General features: G+C 40.7%; 1 protein-coding gene across 1 annotated transcript in view; it reads right to left on the reverse strand.

The window, feature by feature from the left end:
- tenm1 (teneurin transmembrane protein 1) overlaps positions 1-21,710 on the reverse strand; it is a 249,339-nt gene that overhangs the window by 129,075 nt on the left and 98,554 nt on the right. The window contains 2 exon segments of the mRNA XM_070449465.1: positions 6,638-6,876; positions 17,842-18,085. Coding sequence (XP_070305566.1) covers positions 6,638-6,876; positions 17,842-18,085 — 483 coding nt within the window.

The raw sequence follows: 21,710 nt of genomic DNA on the forward strand, positions 1-21,710 counted from the left end.
TGGTCTAGGGCACTGCATCGCAGTGGGCGCCACCAGAGACTCTGGGTTCGCGCCCAGGCTCTGTCGCAGCCGGCCGCGCCCGGGAGGTCCGTGGGGCGACGCACAATTGGCCTAGCGTCGTCCGGGTTAGGGAGGGTTTGGCCGGTAGGGATATCCTTGTCTCATCACGCACCAGCGACTCCTGTGGCGGGCCGGGCGCAGTGCGCGCTAACCAAGGGAGCCAGGTGCACGGTGTTTCCTCCGGCACAGTGGTGCGGCTGGCTTCCAGGTTGGAGGCGCGCTGTGTTAAGAAGCAGTGCGGCTTGGTTGGGTTGTGTTTCGACCTTCGTCTCTCCCGAGCCCGTACGGGAGTTGTAGCGATGAGACAAGATAGTAATTACTAGCAATTGGATACCACGAAAAGGGGGTAAAATAAAAATAATTTTAATTTAAAGAAAAGACACAAACAGCTTACGGACGGTAGCCAATTAAGGTCACAGTTATGAAAACTTAGGATACTAAAGAGGCCTTTCTACTGACTGAAAAACACCAAAAGAAAGATTCATCTCCCAGTGTCTGGTGGAATGCAGAGTGAACCAGGTTTTCCTCTAGGATGTTGCCTGTACTTAGCTCCATTCCATTTCTACTTACCCTGAAAAACTCTGCAGTCCGATTACAAGCATACCCATAACATGATGCAGCCACCACTAGACTTGAACATATGGAGAGTGGTATTCAGTAATGTGTTGTATTGGATTTACCCTGAACATAACACTTTGTATTCAGGACAAAAAGTGAATTGCTTTGCCACATTCTTTTTGCCGTATTACTTTTTGCCTTGTTGCAAACAGGATGCATGTTTTTGGAATATTTTTTATTCTGTACAGGCTTCCTTCTTTTCACTCTGTCAATTAGGTTAGTATTGTGGAGTAACTACAGTGTTGTTGATCCACCCTCAGTTTTCTCCTATCACAGCCATTAAACTACGTACAGTAACTGTTTTAATGTCACCATGGTCCTCATGGAGAAATCCCTGATTGTTTTCCTTCGTCTCTGGTAACTGAGTTAGGAAGGACACCTGTACCTTTGTAGTGACTGGGTGTATTGATATACTATCCAAAGTGTAATTAATAACTTCACCATGCTCAATGGGATATTCAATGTCTGCTTTTTTATTTTTTACACATCTACTAATAGGTGACCTTCTTAGCGAGGCATTGGAAAACCTACCTGGTCTTTGTGGTTGAATCTGTGTTTGAAATTGGCTGCTCGACTGACAGACCTTACAAATCATTTTATGTGTGGGTACAGATGAGCTAGTCATTAAAAAATAATATTAAATACTTTTATTGCACACAGAGTGAGTCCATGAAACTTATTATGTGACTTGTTAAGCAAACTTTTACTCCTGAACTTATTTAGGCTTGCCATAACAAAGGCGTTGAGTACTTATTGACTCAAGACATTTCAGCTTTTCATGTTGTATTCATTTGTAAAATTATGGAGTATTGAGTGTAGGCCAGTAACACAAAATCTCAAGTTAATCCCTTTTAAATTCAGGCTGTAACACAACAAAATGTGGAAAAAGTCAAGGGGTGTGAATACTTTCTGAAGGCACTGTATACTATAGGGCCAGTAGCTAAAATAATTCTGCCACTATAATTTAAAAAGGAGGATGGAATTGGATTGAGATGCATTAAAGGTATGGGTGACAGTCACCTACTGTAACACTAGCAGCAAGTCATCTGAAAGTAAAGACCTGCTTAATCAGGTGAGACCCCACATTGGCACGGTGACACCAGAGGACAAAACATGAAAGGTAAGACATACTTGGCTCTTTTTGTCAATATGCCTGCCAGTATGCAGACGGTTGACACCTTGTACTGTTAAAAAGGTGTTCTCTAAGGAACTGAACCAGAGCCAGTCAGCTCTGGTGGGCAGAGTGGCAAAAATATCCGATTAAGGTCATTCTTACCACATTATCATGGCAGATAGATTTTTGTGTTCATTACTACCAGAACATGTTTCAGTATGACATATAGCCTCTGCCTACGGTCTCTATTGTTGACCAATACTAGGAAGAGGTTCATTAAACATGGTTGAGTACAGGGAAAAGATACTTCCTAATACCAGTGTGATTAGTATTAGTCCTACACCTACTGTCCTCAAAGTCCCTTCTGAGCTTCAGGAGAGGTGTCAGTTCCAGTAGATTGGCACTTGATCTAAACTTCCCTGTACTGGGTGAAATAATTCACTGCCTGCCCCCTGCACCCCAGCCTCCGCTCTCTTCAAAAAGGGCATTGTTTGGTTTATAGAGCCGCGACCAGAATACTAATGAGATACTGAAGAGAAAATGGATCGATCAATACGATCACAATGAGGCATGAAAGGTCTGCTACCTTCAAGGCAAGTCGCCTGGAATCATAAATTCCATGGCTGCCCGGTTCCCTTTCAACACAGAGACTCTGACTCTGACCCTTTGACATTACTCAGTCTTATTGATCCTAACACTTTTCAGTCTGTTAAACCAATACCACAGCTGACAGCTATCCTTTACAGCGCCCTAATGAACTGAAAAAATCTAAACGTTTAATTTTCTCCCAGGAACATTGTTCCCCTTTCTGAGTCGCAGTCTGTCAATACACCTTGGAGAGAGATATCTAAACTTCATTAGGGCTTTTCTTTTACTCAATACCAAAACAACTCCTCAAAAGGTAGGTGAGTTTTATTGCTTATAAGTTATTGCACTAATAAACAGGTGAAGTGTTGCAGTTAGAAGAACCGCTGTGGGATAACTCAATCACAGACACAGAGGAGGAGAGAGAAATGGAGACAGAGGAGGAGAGAGAAATGGAGACAGAAGAGGAGAGAGAAAGTGGTGATGGCGGTGGTTGAGGTGGCAGGGGAGACATTGTTCCTTCCTGCATTGACAGCATTCTGACAGGCAATGGTAACTTTCTCTTCAGCGCATATCACCTCTGGGTATGTGGGTGACATTTTGGAGTATTTTAATTAGCATCAGGTTGTCCCCTTAGTGAAGTAAGAGTGTTTCTGAGGAGAATGGAGTAGTTGGTATTTACTCCCAGTCAGAATCAGACAGTGTGGCTTACCGTGCTATATCAGCAGTATGCCTGCATGTTCTTCTGTTTCTCTCCTCTCATCATTCATTCATCGCCCTGGGGCTTGTGTGCATTCTCTAAGTATGACACAATGACATGTCACCGTTGTCTTTGAGGCATTCCTCTCATTATGTTGTGTGAGGTCAAAGGAAAATTCAGTTGCAGCTTAAATAGCTGGATGGTGGGGGTCTACAAATTGTCAAATGCAGATTGTCCTGGATTGTTACTGGCCCCACCACCTACTAGATTTCTAAGCTTTCTGTTCAAACAGCAATGCATTTTTCTTCAGAAAAGTGGAGAATAAAGAGGGATGTGCCTTACCCAAGCACAAGTGTGTTATCTTTTGTTTTAATGTTGTGCTAGAATTGGAACACATCACAATAATTTGCAAAATCAGTTACAAATTATGATATATTCACCATGTGATTTGGCAAAATGTGTATGAATGTGCTTGGGATGGACTCTTATGAAGACAAATATTGTCAATTTAAAACATGTTTGAAGAGATGGATGTATGCGCAGCAGTAAACAAAGCAAATCGCTGAAATGCAAACTGCTCCAGCCCAGCCACTGCTGTCCTGCTGTGACTACAGCAAACAAATACCATGCTGATGTCTCTTCTGGGGTCTGGACTAGCATTAACCAAAACAGATAAATACAGTAGATAAATAAATAACAGGGTTGATCACACCAATGGTACCATCAAGCAAAGCCATAAAGGCCTGTGTCAAGGCACAGAGAGAGCCATGTTTTCTGTGATTTGTGGTGACTGGCACCTTCCATGTTCACTGAGATTTGTGATGTTTTACCACCGAGCAGAGACTTGTGGGTGATAGATATTCCACCTTTGTTATTTATTTGACATTTTTATGTACAATAGCAACATTATTCGTGATGACAGTACATCTGGTTGTTTACGATTTAGACTGATTGCCTAATAACTAGAAGGAATTAACATATAGCAGCTAATTTCAAAGCTGTTTGCCAATATTTCAAACTCCGGAAATTACTCAGCATTTTATTTATGTAGCCTACTACTGTAGCCATATAGTTTTTATTTGGTCAAATCAAAATGGGTAATGTAGAATTTAAAGTAGAAGAATGAATAATAAAGCAGAACTTTTAAGATGCAGTCAACATTTGTTAGACAGAGTGGGATTTACAATCCCTATCCCTCGCTACGGGCTGATGGCTACTTTTGAAGCGGCCTTATTAAAGGGCTGTTAATGCATGGTCATGCAATTTAGTAAATTACAAGTCTGAGGATCAAAATTGGAGGTGTAGAGTCTTCCATCTTGCTCTGTGTTGCATTTCCTAAGATCTTTATTGATCTACTGTTGGAAGCTTAAGGGCATCATCTCAATTAAGAAAAACACACAGACATCTCTGGGTCAGAGCCTTCCATAAAGATGGCACACGAAGGTTACAATGCTCTCATATTAATATCAGTCAGTCCTAGAATAACACCACACCAGGCTTAAAGACAACGCTTAGATGTTATATTCATGGCTACGGACCTTGAATGACCAATCTTTTGTTGCTCTCTGATCACTAGGTAAGGATCATCTTATGAGAAATGAATGAGAGGTTCCAACTCAAAGGCTTACCGGTATTCAAAATCTAGAGTCTCTTCAATGGAATGGTTTATTGACAATGTCAGTGAACATAGTCGGCAAATTTGACCTGATTGATATCTGGATCTACAATGGACATATTGACAGAAACAAGTTTGTAATAAAGTAACATTTTCTCTTGATCAAATACCAATATTCAGCTACACTTGACACAGGCCTACCAGTGTAATAATATATGTAACTACACAGTACTGTACACTAGTAAGTCCATGCAGTTATGGGGTAGACCTACTTGGTGCTGGATGGCTCAGTTGGTAGAGCATGGCGCTTGCACCGCCAAGGTTATGGGTTTGATTCCCGGGGCCACCCATACGTACAATGTATGCATGCATGGGTGTAAGGTGCTTTGTATAAAATCATCTGCTATATGGCATAATTACTTACTTTGGCACTGTTTTGTATTTTCTTGGAAACAGTGGGAAGTATTATGTAACTATCTCTACTGATGTACCTACTTGGTACATGGTATTTGTCATACTCTGGAATAAAGGCTAAGCAAGACCAATAGCTACATAATGTATTGTTACATAACAGTCTATCTGTCCTTTTCTGCTAGTCTCTTAGTCCAAATACTGCTTCTTACAGTTTCAATGGGACAAGGACAAGAACACATGCACCCCAAAATTCTGAAGGTGCACAAAGTACGTGAGAATGGCTGGGGGTGGTCCGGGGGAGGGATAGTTGGAGAATTTTMAAATGTTCAAACACCTGTAACAGCTTTTCCCTGCAATATAAAGCCATAATCATAATGCTTAATTCTATGTAAAAATATGTATATTTTTCTGCATATGTAAGCATACTGTACCTCACACATAAACACACTTTCACATTCTTCACATACGCTGCTGCTACTYTTTATTATCTATCCTGATTGCCTAGTCACTTTTACCCCTACCTGTACATATTACCTCAATCATCTCAACTACCTCGTACTCCCAGCAAAATTACTTGGTACCGGTACTCCTTGTATATAGGCTCGTTATTGTGATTATATTGTGTTACTATTTCCTTTTTTGTGTGCTATTTTTTGTACTTTTTAACTCTGCATTGTTGGGAAAGGGCTCGTAAGTAAGAATTCCACAGTAAAGTCTACACCTGTTGTATTTGGTGCGTGTGACAAATGACATTTGATTTGATTTTACGTCTGTATTCTCCTGGTTATTTTAAAGAAAGAAAATATGTTTCTCTGCATCTCTGCAAAAATCTGAGTAAAAGATTAAAAGAAATGTGAGTCCTATTCAGTACGTTTAGTTAATGCTTGCTTTTCTAAAGTAAACCAACATTGCCAGCCGGCATGCCAGCTAAGATAGTTAGACAAGCTAGCTACTCTAACTTGATTGATAGACTGTAATGGCTTCTTGGTAGCTAGTTATGAGGTTGGGAGATAGGTTCCCAATCTGGGCAAGATAAAGACAACTTCATGAAATTGGTAGGTGGCTAGTAGTATTACAAAAAAKCAACAACAACAAATAAAAAATATATTTTTGTAACAGGAGAAATGTGAAGGGGTATGTGCCCCTGTACCCCCTATGGGGATGACACCTCTGAACACAACTATTATGACAGCTACAGTACAAAAACAACATCATTATACAAATCCAACTACCGTTACATGTTTAATGGGTTTCAAAACCTTGAAAAATGATTTGCCTTTGATAGAACTTAAGGAATGTTTCTTTCCTTTATCTTACAGACTCAGAAACGACTTGGCTGGATTTCCCCCCACAAAACAATGCATTCATCCTATTGCATGAAATAAAATAACCCTGGCAAATAGTTGGAGATGAGACAAAAAAATAAGAAATTCCAAGTGGAAACGTTATGCTGTCTGACATTGTACTGTACTAAATTGTTCAGTAAAATATAGAGATAGATAATATAGATAGGGAGAAATACCCGACTTACCAATGACGTATGTGAGCAGGAGGGCGAGGGTTACGGTGATAGCGGTGGCGCTTAAGGCAGTGCATTTCCAGTTGCAGCACTTGTAGGGCTTGTTGAAGGTGAACATGGGTCTGGAGAAGGTGCTCCTGGGTAGGGGCCGTGGGGGTGGGGAGTACACTGTGCTAGATGTCAGAGGGTAGTTCTGACTGGCAGCGCTGAACAGAGCAGAGGAGCCTGAGCCATGTTTGAACAGAAAATGCCTGCAACCCAACAACACAAGAGGTTGACATTGATGAGAATATACACAACATAGCACATACATTACCATACATGACCGTTTCATTGTAACACAATAACATAGTATTGTTTGAACATTTTCACCTTTTAATTTGCGCACAAATATAAACAGCGTAGATATGACATGAATACACATGCACAGATTAAGACATTTCCAATCTGTGTAGTACTTAAATAGGATACAGAACATAATTTACTTCTGTTAGATACTTGTGTAGTTCGGTTTAAGTTATTGGTAAACTGCTGGAAATGCACATAATTAAAATCAATCTCAGAATGCAATCCCACTTCTCTCCATGACCAAATGATATAAATCCTACATCTAATGAATGAATGCTCCCAACAGGCAAACCGCCTTAACATGTTTGCACCAGCCATGCATTGGGGGGGGGGGGGGGCATTTATTATTACATTCTCACACCTGACAGTGATGCTGAATGCTGTGATTACATGGATTTATGCTAATGCAGAATGGTGGCCAATTCCTCCTCACTGTGAACTTGAACTTGCAACCACTGCCTTTATCTAACAAGCTGTAGGCGGCAGTGTGCAGGGAGGGAATAGACGACCGGCGGAACAGAAGAACAAAAGGAAGGGGAGAAAAATAACCCTCATTGCTCAGGTCCCTAATTAGAAAAGGTTTTAATACCATTAGCCGCTATCTTTAATGTGTTCAATTAAAGATGTGAAAGTACAAAGGTCAGTTTTAGGGAAGATTATATCACAGGGCATAATTGCTGGGCCAATTTTCACAGACAGCGTAATTCAGTTTAAGTATGGTTCACAAAGGGATAAAGTTATCTGAGGCATGTTTGTTTTTGTTGTCCAAGCCAGTGTAAATGCAGCATCCTGTGGTATTGAGTAATTCTCCTCAAGGTCTGCAGCAACATTCATGAAAACTGGTGAATTGTATTGTTCAGTTATGGACCGTGGACATCCAGAACTGAGCTCAACACAGTCTGGGATATTGAGGCACAGTTCTGTTGTAGTGCTGCTGCTGACACTTGAAAAATGCATTGTTAAGGGCAAAAAAACGGTCAATAGAGGACCAATCAATTCCTGTCTGTGTGTAATTTAAAGAAATTAGGAAGAAAATGCTTGTGGTCTTGAATATGGTCATTATGCTGATGTGACAGAAATATGTAATTGCATTGATGTTGGGTCAGTGCCATATCATCAGTGTCTGTGTTCTTAACAGTGTATCGACTTGGCTGATATCATTTGGCCAAAATAAAATAACTGCTTTTATCTCAAACTTTGTTTTGGTTTGAGGAAGGCGTTCAGGAGGAGGAACTCTACACTACACAAAAAAGGGTTCCAAAAGGGTTATTTGTGGAGCGATAGGGTTCTACCAAGAACCATTTTGATCAGAAGAACCCTTTTGAAATCAAATCAAATGTTATTTGTCACATGCGCTGAATACAACAAGTGTAGACCTCACATTGAAATGCTTACTTACAAGCCCTTAACCAACAATGCKGTTTTAAGAAAAAMTTGTGTTAAGAAAGTATTTACTAAAACAAACTGAAGTAAAAAAMAAAGAATGAAAAATAAAGAAAATAGAAAAATAACAAATAATAAAAGAGCAACAATAAAATAACAGTAGCGAGGCTATATACAGGGGGTACCAGTACAGAAACAATGTGCGGGGGCACAGGTTAGTTGAGMTAATTGAGGTAATATGTACATGCAGGTAGAGGAAAAGTGACTATGCATGGATAATAAACAGAGAGTAGCAGCAGCGTAAAAATGGGGTTGGGGAGACAATGCAAATAGTCCGGGTAGCCATTTGATTAGCTGTTCAGGAGTCTTATGGCTTGGGGGTAGAAGCTGTTAAGAAGCCTTTTGGACCTAGACTTAGCGCTCCGGTACCGCTTGCCGTGCAGTAGCAGAAAGAACAGTCTATGACTAGGGTTGCTGGAGTCTTTGGCAATTTTTAGGGCCTTCCCTGACACCGCCTGGTATAGAGGTCCTGGACGGCAGGAAGCTTGGCCCCAGTGATTTACTGGGCCGTACGCACTACCCTTTGTAGTGCCTAGTGGTCGGAAGCCAAGCAGTTGCCAAACCAGGCAGAGATGCAACCAGTCAGGATGCTCTTGATGGTGCAGCTGTAGAACTTTTAGAGGATCTGAGGACCCATGCCAAATCTTTTCCGTCTCCTGAGGGGGAATAGGCGTTGTCGTGCCCTCTTCACGACAGTTTGGACCATGATAGTTTGTTAGTGATGTGGACACTAAGGAACTTGAAGTTCTCAACCTGCTCCACTACAGCCCCATCAATGAGAATGGGGACGTGCTCGGTCCTCCTTTTCCTGTAGTCCACAATCAACTCCTTTGTCTTGATCACGTTGAGGGAGAGATTGTTATCCTGGCACCACACTGCCAGGTCTCAGTGTGGATGTTGCTTGTAATCCATGGCTTCTGGTTGGGGTATGCACTGTGGGGACGACGTCATCGATGCACTTATTGATGAAGCCGGTCACTGATGTGGTGAAGCCGGTGAAGCTTCACCACATCACATTGTGGTGAAGCCGGTCACAGATTTGACAAATGGAGGGCGAGGGAGAGCTTTGTACACGTCTCTGTGTGTGGAGTAAAGGTGGTCTAGATGTTTTTTTTCTACTTGTTGTACATTTAACATGCTAGTAGAAATTAGGTAAAACAGATTTAAGTTTCCCTGCATTAAAGTCCCCGGCCTCTGGGTGAGCATTTTCTTGTTTTCTTATGGCCTTATACAGGTCGTTGAGTGCTGTCTTAGTGCCAGCATCGGTTTGTGGTGGTAAATAGACAACTACGAAAAATATAGATGAAAACTCTTGGTAAATAGTGTGGCTCTACAGCTTATCATGAGATACTCTACCTCAGGCAAGCAAAACCTCAAGACTTCCTTAATATTAGATTTTGTGCACCAGCTGTTATCTACAAATAGACACAGACCGCCACCCCTTGTCTTACCGGAGGCAGCTGTTCTATCTTGCTGATGGACCGAAAACCTAGCCAGCTGTATGTTATCCATGTCATCGTTCAGCCACGACTCGGTGAAACATAAGCTATTACATAAGCTATTTTTAATGTCCCGTTGATAGGATAGTCTTGATCGGAGCTCATCCATTTTATTATCCAATGATTGTACGTTGGCTAATAGGACTGATGGTGGAGGCAGATTACCCACTCGCCGTCGGATCCTTACAAGGCACCCCGACCTACGTCCCCGATATCTGTCTCTTTCTCATGCGAATCACAGGGATTTGGGTCTTGTCGGGTGTCTGAAGTAAATCCTTTGCATCCGACTCATTAAATAAAAAATCTTTGTCTAGTACGAGGTGAGTAATCGCTGTCCTGATATCCAGAAGCGGCAAAACATTATGTACAAAATAAGTTGCAAATAACGTGAAAAAACACACACAATACCACAGTTGGTTCGGAGCCGATAAAACGGCAGCCATCTCCTCCGGCGCCATCTAGAACCTTTAACATCCTAAGAACTGTTTTTGGAAGATAGGGTTCTTTGATGATTCTTTGGAAGGCAAAAAGGATTATTTGGAATGAAAGAAGGGTTCTACATAGAACCATACATAATATTTCCCAGCATGCTCTATTGCAGGGAGATTTTCAAAATGGTTTGATTTACTGTAATATCAGTGTTTTTGCATGTACATTGATTGGTTGATTCATTGTATGGTAAACTTATATAAATAACATACCGTTTTCTAACTAATCCAATCAATTAGTAATTGGATTTATTGCACCTGTTACTGAGATGGTTGTTCCAGTTTAAGTGATTGACGTAGTCTCAGTATTCAATCATCCCTACCCTGGCAGTCATTCTGAATGCAGGTTGGGGGTGATTAACAATTTCTCTTGTTGGACATCCTAACTCTGGCTGGGTTCCAATAGGAACTATACACAACATTGAAAACCAGCATAATGTGACTTGCAATCCTGATGTGGCCGGTAAACCAGGAGATTCCTAAAACCACTGTGTTAGGATATAACCAGGTGATCAAATATGATCTACAGTGCATTCGGAAAGTATTCAGACCCCTTGACTTTTTCCACATTTTGTTACGTTACAGCCTTATTCTAAAATGGATTAAATTGTTTTTTCCCTCATCAATCTACACACAATAGCCAATAATGAAAAAGCTAACATTTTTGCAAATGTATTCAAAATAAAAACTGAAATATCACATTTACAAACTGTAAGTATTCAGACCCTTCACTCAGTACTTTGTTGAAACATCTTTGGCAGCGATTACAGCGTCAGGTTTTCTTGGTGTTAGGTTAAAAATGAACATAGTAAAACACACGGATGATTAGTAAAGCTTAAACCAAGTTTATTCACCCATTGGGTCACACAGCTGCATGAGACAAAGACATGGTTCCACCAGTGGTAGTATATATACCCCAATTGTAAGTATTCAGACCCTTTACTCACTACTTTGTTGAAGCACCTTTGGCAGCGATTACAGCCTCACACCTGTATTTTGGGATTTTCTCCCATTCTTCTCTGCAGATCCTCTCAACCTCTGTCAGGTTGCACAGCTACTTTCAGGTCTCTCCAGAGATGTTTGATCGGGTTCAAGTCCGGGCTCTGGCTGGGCCACTCAAGCACATACAGAGACTTGTCCCAAAGCCCCTACATTGCCTTGACTGWGTGCTTAGGGTCGTTGCCTGTTGAAAGGTGAACCTTCGCCCCAGTCTGAGGTCCTGGGCGCTCTGGATCAGGTTTTCATCAAGGATCTCTCTGTACTTTACTCTGTTCATCTTACCCTCAATCCTGACTAGTCTCCCAGTCCCTGCTGCTGAAAAACATCCCCACAGCATGATGCTGCCACCACCATGCTTCACCGTAGGAATGGTGCCAGGTTTCCTCCAGACGTGACGCTTGGCATTCAGGTCAAAGAGTTCAATCTTGGTTTCATCAGACCAGAGAATATTGTTTATCATGGTCTGAGAGTCCTTTAGGTGCCTTTTGGCAACTCAAAGCAGACTGTCATGTGCCTTTTACTGAGGAGTGGCTTCCGTCTGGCCACTCTACCATAAGGGCCTGATATGTGGAGTGCTGCAGAGATGGTTGTCCTTCTGGAAGGTTCTCCCACCTCCACAGAGGAAGTCTAGAGCTCTGTCAGAGTGACCATCAGGTTCTTGGTCTCCTCCCTGACTAAGGCCCTTCTCCCCCGATTGCTCAGTTTGAACCGGGCGGCCAGCCCAAGGAAGAGTCTTGGTAGTTCCAGACGTCTTCCATTTAAGAGTGATGGAGGCCACTGTGTTCTTCAATGCTGCAGACATTTTTTGATACTCTTCCCCAGATCTGTGCCTCGACTCCTGTCTCAGACCTCTACGGACAATTCTTTCGACCTCATGTTTTTCTCTGTGGGACCTTATATAGACAGATGTGTGCCTTTCCTAATCATGTCCAATAAATTGGTAGAAACAGCTTAAAGATGATCAATGGAAACAGGATGTACCTGAGATCGATTTTGAGTCTGATAGCAAAGGGTCTGAATACTTATGTAAATACTGAATACTTATTATAAATTAGCATTTTAGAATAAGGCACTATCGTAACAAAATGTGGAAAAAGTCAAGGGGTCTGAATAACTTTCCGAATGCACTGTATGTAATGTATCGTCATAAATAATAACAATTTAACGGGTGATACCCGTTCATAGAGGGTTCTAGGAAGAACCCTCCAAAGATAAAAGGGTTCTCGGTAGAACCCTTCATAGACGGTTCTAGGAAGAACCTTTAGATGACAAAATGGTTCTAGGCACAACCCTTCATAGAGGGTTCTAGGTAGAACCATATACAGCAGGTTATTTGAAGAACCCTACATAGAGGTATCTAGATAGAACCCTCTGCAAAGGGTTTTACCCAGCACCAAAAATGTATCCCCTATGGGGACAAACTTAAGAACCCTTAAGCACCTTTTTTTCTAAGAGTGTACGTTTTTGGATCATAAAGATACAATACGTCTGTAATGATGATCTGCTGATCACTCTATTGATCACTGATCTTTACCAGTGATTATATATTATGTTAAACCACCCTTTTGTGGAGATACAGTAGGCCTATGTGTGGATTGGCTCCTCACAATATCCCTCTGAAGGTGTTTGTGGAGGTGGGTGATACTGTGAACCTAATTGCTAGTCATTTTAGCGGTCTGAAAAACACTTGATGCTACAGTATACTAATTAATTGGAAGACAGCTATGTTTAATTGGTAATGTCTGCTGGTGAGAGTTGACAACACAGAAATCTGAAATCAACTCAAATATATATAATCTCTGGTAAATATTCAGTATTTTGGTTTATTTGGCAAAGCCAAGAGAACAGTGTTAAACTGTCAACAACACATCACCCAGCCTTTAGAGTGAACGTGCAGTAATAGAACAGTTGTTATAATTTTCTAAATGTGAAGACAAAACATCAAGTGTGGTGATGTTATTGATCGGACATCACGTCAAACCTTTCATTTAATTAGAATTGACAATGATAAGATATACAATGCCAAGAGGAGGTATTGGATAGCAATTTGCTGATCTACATGAATGCTGGCATTGTATTAGGTTTAAATATCGACAACAAGGTTCGTTTAGGTGTGAACAGAKAGTCAGCACACAGCCACATCAGGCATGGTGACATTCTCATCCTCTATGCAGAGTGGTTGACCTCTACATATATTTGGGGCCTTAATGAGCAGTCAATGAGATCCACCATAAGGGAGGGAGGATCTACCTACTCCATCAAATTTGAGACGTTCAAGTACCACTACCCCTCCCGCAAACCTAATTGTGTTCATTTGTCATTGTTGTCACTTTTGTATATTACATACAGTGCCTTCAGAAAGTATTCATGCCCCTTGACTTATTCAACATTTTGTTGTGTTACAGCCTGAATTCAAAATGGATTCAATTGATTTTTGTCCCTCACCCATCTACACAATACCTCATAATGACAAAGTGAAAATGTGTTTTTTGAAATGTTTCCAAATTTATTGAAAACGAAATACAGAAATATCTCATTTATATAAGTATTCACTCCCCTTTGCTATGACACTCCAGATTGAGCTCAGGTGTATCCAATTTCCTTTGATCATCCTTGAGATGTCACTACAACTTGACTGGAGTCCACCTGTGACCATGAAGTCCAAGGAACTGTCTGTAGATCTGAGAATTGTGGTGAGGCATATACAGTACCTTCAGAAAGTATTCACACCCCTTGACTTTTTCAAAATGTTGATGTGTTACAGCCTGAATTTAAAATGGATTAAATAGAGATTTAATGTTAAAGTAGAATTATGTTTTTCAAAATGTTTACAAATTAAAAATGAAAAGGTTAAATGTCTTGACTCAATAAGTATTCAACCCTTTTGTTATGGCAAACCTAAATAAGTTCAGGAGTAAACATTTCTTTAACAAAGTCACATGATAAGTTGCTTGGACTCACTCTGTGTGTAATAATAGCGTTTAACATGATTTTTGAATGAGTACCTCATTTTTTTCATAGATGTTTAAAATATTTTATAAACAATACAAAACATACACATACAAAGCAGTGAATTTCCAACACAGATTCATACACAAAGACCAGGGAGGTTTTCTAATGCCTCTCAAAGGAGGAAACATATTGTTTGATGGGTAAAAATAAAAAAGCAGACATTGAATATCCCTTTTAGCATGGTGTTATTAATTACACTTTGGATGGTGTATCAATACACCCAGTCACTACAAAAATACAGGTGTCCTTCCTAACTCAGATGCCGGAGAGGAAGGACACCGCTCCGGGATTTCACCATGTCAATGGTGACTTTAAAACAGTTCCAAAGTTTAATGGCTGTGATAGGAGAAAACTGAGGACGGATCAAGAATATTGTAGTTACWCCACAATACTAACCTAAATGACAGAGTGAAAATAATATAAATACTCCAAAACATCTATCCTGTTTGCAACAAGGCACTAAAGAAATACTGCAAAAAATGTGGCAAAGACATTTACTTTTTGTCCTGAATACAAAATGCTAGGTTAGGGGCAAATCCAATACAACACATTACTGAGTACCACTCTCCATATTTGCAAGAATAGTGGGGGCAGCATCATGTTATGGGTATGCTTGTAATTGCTAAGGACTGGGGAGTATTTCAGGAGAAAAATAAACGTAATGGAGCTAAGCACAGGCAAAATCTTAGATGAAAACCTGGTTCAGTCTGCTTTCCACTAGACACTGGGAGATGAATTCACATTTCAGCAGGACAATAACCTAAAACACAAGGCCAAATCTACACTGGAGTTGCTTACCAAGAAGACAGTGAATGTTCCTGAGTGGCGAGTTACAGTTTTGACTTAAATCTGCTTGTCACGCCCTGGCCTTAGTTATCTTTGTTTTCTTTATTATTTTAGTTAGGTCAGGGTGTGACATGGGGGATGTTTGTGTGTTTTTGTCTAGTCTAGGGTGTTTGTATTGTCTAGGGGGTTTTGTAGAGTTCATGGGGTTGTGTTCAGTGTAGGTGTTTATGTAAGTCTATGGTTGCCTGGATTGGTTCTCAATTAGAGACAGCTGTCTATCGTTGTCTCTGATTGGGAGCCATATTTTAGGCAGCCATAGGCATTAGGTAGGTTGTGGGTAATTGTCTATGTCTTGACGTTAGTWGCTTGTGTCTGCACTTTCGTTTTGTAGCTTCACGGTCGTTTGTTGTTTTGTCTAGTTTGTATTAGTGTTCGTGTTCGTTTCATCTTCAAATAAAAGAAGATATATTTATATCACGCTGCGCCTTGGTCCTCTCTTTCACCTAACGACGATCGTGACACTGCTTGACAATCTATGGCAAGACTTGAAAATGGTTGTCTAGTAATGATCAACAACCAATTTGACAGAGCTTGAAGAATTTTGAAAATAATAATGGSCAAATATTGTACAGTCCAGGTGTGCAAAGCTCTTTTTTTRCCCAGAAAGACTCACAGCTGTAATCACTGCCAAAAGGGATTCTAACATGTATTGGCTAAGGGGTGTGAATACTTATGTATTGTGTGTAGCTGGGTGAGAAATACTTATGGAAATACTTATGAATACTTATGGAGTATTGTGTGTAGCTGGGTGAGAAAAAAATCTCTTGAATCAATTTTGAATTCAGGCTCTAACACAACAAAGTGTGGAATAAGTCAAGGGGTATGAATAGTTTCTGAATGCACTGTACACCTATAGGTCGTTATGGATGTTTTGAATACAATGCGTGGGGAGAAAACATACCTAAGGTATGCCCATGTTTTCTTCTATGATGTAGTCTTCTCCCTACTGATGCTGATAATGCACGTTTCACACGTCTTTCTCTGAAGACAACATGTCAACTTCTTTAAGTCAACAGAAAGAAGTTGTTTACCGCTGATAGGATTGCTTATTTTCAATTTACAATACATTTATAAAGCACCAAGCACTGGTGGGTTTACCAAACAATGGGGAAACAGACAAATACACCAGCGACACATACACCAAGATGAACATGTCGGCTCATCCTTTCCCTCGACACATTTCACGGACAAACCTTTGAGTGAAAAAACTATCTCAAAAAGCAGACAACATAATTGTCAATCTTGACAAAGGTTCTCTACTTCATGATTCATTTACTCATCCATAGTTTTCTTGTCATAGTGGTCCCTCTTTGCATATTAAAACCTAAAGATAAACAATAACAAGCGGGAAATGTTTTGATTGAAGGATAGAAAATAAGGATAGAACATTTACGTCGTTGCTTTTGGTCTGAAGTAATTGAATTTGCCATTTTCTAAGCATGAAGCATATAGAGCTCAGCTCATTTTAAGTTAATAGAGTTTTTCCATTTTCAAGTGTGTAAAAACAGTGAATTAGACAGTGTGACATCATTGTTTGGCAACCCTTTTCAATTTCACCTTCGACCCAACACAGCTGTTGGCGGCCATCGCTTCTTCCTTTGATTTCCTATCAATAAGCAGTCTTGCTACTAACCTGTCACAGTCTGTTCTGTTTCAACTACTTTCATCTCCCATACTCTAGCAGAACAAAGCTAAGAAAGAGAAACTAATTATCTCATCTGGCAGGCTGGTTTTCAAGCAGGACAAAGATAATTCATTCCAAGTTCATAAGCTCAACGGGATAAAGGTCACATTTTGGTCTCTTGGAATTCACGAAAATTATTACATTATTAAAAGAAAAGAGTGTTCATAAAGGGTGACCGCTTGAAATGTTTTTTCCTTTGGATGTCCATTTAAAAACCAATAACCCTCTTTGGGATGAATAGATACACTTCAAAAAAAGTTGTTCCTTCATTAATTGTCATTAATGACTCCCACACCAGTCAGATGTAGACAACCTTCCTTTAACTAACTACAATAGCTATTTTACTATTCACATCTGACACAACATTTCTTTAAATGCTAATTGTGAACTCAACAGGCTTTTTGCTGTTAAATCGATGATTCGCTTTGTAAAGGCCTTGATCTTCAGTATTTTCAGCTAATCATGTATCTATTTATGTTGGATTTGTACGCCACTTCACTTCTCAAAAGCCTTAGCCCTGAATCTCTTCAAAATGATATGATTTAGTTATCCACCACCAACCCCTCATTATGAATTAACACCATTATTCATCTCTCTATCAAGTGTGAATCATTAAAGACGTGTGAGAGGTCTGTGACTGAAGTCACAGGGGTCCTCTCTGCAACACTTAACTCATGCCAACAACATGTTCATTCAATCTACTTTCTCAAATCTAGCGCTATTTTTTGGATCCAAGTTACCGGTGGTGTCACAGTGATTAAGAACATGGAGGGAAAGAGGCCAAAAGCCCTGCATGACTCATATTGTAGAAACTATGGCCACAGAGCTGTTAAAGTGTCTGCCACACTGAACTGACCCCATTACTAGGCAGGTGAGAGTGGAGGTGCCAAGGCTTACCTGGTCTCCAGGGGGATGTTGCTGTTGAGTGCCCAGCTGTTGTGGAGCTGGCCTCTGTCTCTGTCGGCCGGCAGAGTGGGATCTCCGTCCATCGCCTGGCTCCGAGCCGGCAGGGTGTTCCTCTGCAGTGCCTCAGAAACGTGAGCGTGAGGGGCTGGGCGGGCACATGTGCACGCGTGGGGAGGGGGTGGAGGTGGGGGGAGGGGTCTGAAGGTGAACTGAGCTGGTGGACTGCTGGGGAGCTCTGTGGGGAGAAAAGGAGAGAGAAAGCATGAGAAAAAGCGTGAGAGAAAGTGAGAGAGAAAGTGAGAGAGAAAGCGAGAGAGAGTTGAGTCTTTTCTGAGTGGCTTGATAAGCGTCTGAGAGTTTTGTGACATTCCGAAAGCACTTAACATTCACTTTTCCTCAACTTGGAGAGAGCATGGGGGATTTTTTCAGTTTAATTTGCACATGTAACAAGGTTATCATTCCAAAGTACAATTTAGGAAAAAAATCTAATTTTGCAATAAGATCAACCAATGAAAGTGAGAGACAAAAATACAATCAAATCAAGAATACAAGAATAAAGCTATATACAAGGAGTACCAAAATCAAATCAAAGCTTTCTTAATGAAATTAAAAGAGAGCCACGATTGCATTAAATCAATCTATATTTCTAAAGCCAATGAAATGCTTTCCCCACTATTGCTTGTTGCTTGTGTGATGGAACGGTTTTAGTAAAAATTTCCAAAGCAACAGAATTTCCAAATCTTGGAGGATGCAGGTGTCTCATCAGGGCTTGTTCTAGATTAGAGGATGCATGGCTATCCTTCTCATGATGTCTGGAGTGGTTTCAAAGTCAAACTAGAATCAATGGATCCATACTATACTATCAAAAATGTATTGAATCATTTGATAAAACAACGAGGTAAAATATATTTAGATGGATTAAATGACAAAATGTAAAAATGATATTTAATGCCATAAAAAATACTTTTAATGTTTTAATGTGAGTTACAAAACCATCCAGACCTATTCCTGTATAACTACACTTCATGGTAACACAAGCACTTCACATAGGGAACTGTACCACCTCGCTTCATACGGCATTATAGAGCCTGTTTACGATGCCCTAGCACTYCACAGCTGATTAAAATAACCAACTCATCATCAAGTTTTGTTTATTTGAAGCCGCTGTGTAGTGAACGGGGAAAACTAAAACGTGCACCTGGGGGGGGCTCCAGGACCGAGTTTGGGAAACCCTGCTTTACTCTATAGTTATGTGAGTAGTTATTAGTGTCTATGTAGAGGATACCTTTGCAGAGTGTATTCATAGGAAGTGTTACCAACTTTGTTATAAAAAAGAGAGAGATGTTGAACATACATACAGTGTTAAGGCACCCAGATGACATACTACAGTGTTAAGGCACCCAGATGAACATACAATACAGTGTTAAGGCAACCCAGGATGAACATAATACAGTGTTTAAAGTGCAACCCCAGATGAACATACATACAGTGTTAAGGCACCAGATGACCATACATACAGTGTTAAGGCACCCAGCTGAACATACATACAGTGTTAGGGCACCCCAGGATGAAACAAAACATAACAGTGTTAAGGCACCGCCAGATGAAATACGAATACAGTGGTTAAAGGGGCACCCCCAGAAAATTTTTGAAAAAAAACATTACCCCAAAGATATATAAGTGTTAAGGCACACCCCAGATGACATACAAGACAGTGTTAAGGCACCGCGGATGAACGCTACATACAGTGTTTTAAGGCACCGGCCAGATGAACATACAAACAGTGTTAAGGCACTCCAGAGTGAACATACATACAGTGGGTTGAAGGAACCCAGATGAACAATACATACAGTGTTAAGTAGGCAGCCCCAGATGAAATACATAGCAGTGTTAAGGACCCAGATGAACATACATACAGTGTTTTAGGAACCCAGATGAACATACATACAGTGGTTAAGGCACCCAAGGATGAAATACATACAGTGTTACGGACCGCAGATGAACACTACCATACAGTGTTTAAGGAACCGCCAGACTGAACATACATACAGTGTTAAGGAACGCCCAGATGAAACATACAATAAGTGTTAAGGAACATCCAGGATGAACATACATCCTGAGTGTGTAAGGCACCCCAGATGCTATGATTGACAAGCCTGTTTGCTTAGTGAAAGTAAAGATCGATTAGACATAAGGGCATAAGGATTGTTAACTCTAGAAACCAAATTGGGTTTCATCCTGCATTATTACTTTTGTGTGTTGTGTCTCTATAAAAGCCCAAACCCTGAGTCACCGCTTCGCAATCTCACGTAGAGTTCGGTGTTTTGAGTCAGTGGCTCAGCAAAGAGGCTGGCTTTCATGCCCTGCAGTGTGACAGGTGAGTTTAGTCAAGTACGAAGCCCAGACTGAAGTCTAGCAGACATTGTTCCTCTTGCTGCAACTCACAGATGCATGAATTCACTCCAGCTAGGAGTGGAGTCCCTGTTATTGACCAACCTGTTGTGTCCTTCAACCACAGAAAACGTGCAACTTGGTGCACTTTAGTGTAGGAGCTGTTATAATTATCACATTCCTTTATAAAGACTCTTTATCTACGCTACCATTTCGATCCAGAATCAAAATCAAAAGTTTCAGTTTCAAGTGTTATTAGTCGTGTGTACAGGATACACACGGTCAATCGTCAACAAAATAGCCTCTATTGCAGGTTCCTTCTCGACATGGATAACAAAATAAGAATAATAAAGATAAGAAGTACGAATTCAAGAATAATGTTCAGTAGAATAGGAATAACATTTAAAGCATAAAACAATATAAGGAAGGCACATTTTCTAGTAGCAATAATTTACACATGTATCAGGGAAAGAGCACGATTGGGGGGCAAGTGGTTTTAGAATTGTGGCAGTTATTAGGCGTAGTAAATAAGATCTGGTAGCAGCGGTTGGTGATGTGTGTGTTGCATGAATGTATGGTACAGAATGTATGTGTGTGTGTGTGTGTGTGTGGTGTGTTGTGGTGTGTGTGTGTGTGTGTGTGTGGTGTTGTGTGTGTGGTGGTGTGTGTGTGTGTGTGTGTGTGTGTGTGGTGTGTGTGTGTGTGTGTGTGTGTGTGTGTGTGTGTGTTGTGTGTTAAATTCTGGAACTCCTTTTTTTTGATTTTGTCTAGTCTAGTCATGTTGATGAATATAATTAGTCCTAGTTATTATGTGGTATTGTGAATAATGATTTAATCTAGTTATTTGTCATAATCGAATGAAAATAGTTGGGGCCATTTTTTGTCAGCTGTAATGCCCGTTCATTTTAGCACTTTTAGTGCACATGACATTTGGTATTGCCTCATTAACGCTATAGAAACATAATGCATGACTTCCCATGTGTAAAACTACATAACCTTGTCTACAACATATTGTTCTGATAACTATATCCTCCTCCAAGTGCAAATATGACAAATATATAATAATAATCTATTATATAAGAATATCCGTTCTTTAAATTCCTAATTTCAGCCATAGATACTGCACATGACATACAAAACAAAACAGGACACACAGAAGCGGCCAGAGCGAGAGAGAGAACAGAGCCAGAGAGCTAGAGAAGAGAGAGACAGACCACAGAGCCAGAGAGAGAAAGAGGGAGAGAGAGACAGACAGAGAGCCAAAGAGAGAGAGGGAGAGAGGGGACACAGACACAGGAGCCAGAGAGAGAGGGGGAGAGAGAGGACCGAGCAGATGGTAGAGAACAGTAGAGAGGCGAGAGGAGACAGACACAGAGCCACGAGACAGAGAAAGAGAGAGGCAGAACAGAGCCAGAGAGAGAGAGGGAGAGAGAGACAAGACGACAGACGCCAGAGAGCCACGAGCAGAA

Source organism: Salvelinus sp. IW2-2015, linkage group LG20 (genome assembly GCF_002910315.2).
Source record: "Salvelinus sp. IW2-2015 linkage group LG20, ASM291031v2, whole genome shotgun sequence".
Classification (NCBI taxonomy): domain Eukaryota; kingdom Metazoa; phylum Chordata; class Actinopteri; order Salmoniformes; family Salmonidae; genus Salvelinus; species Salvelinus sp. IW2-2015.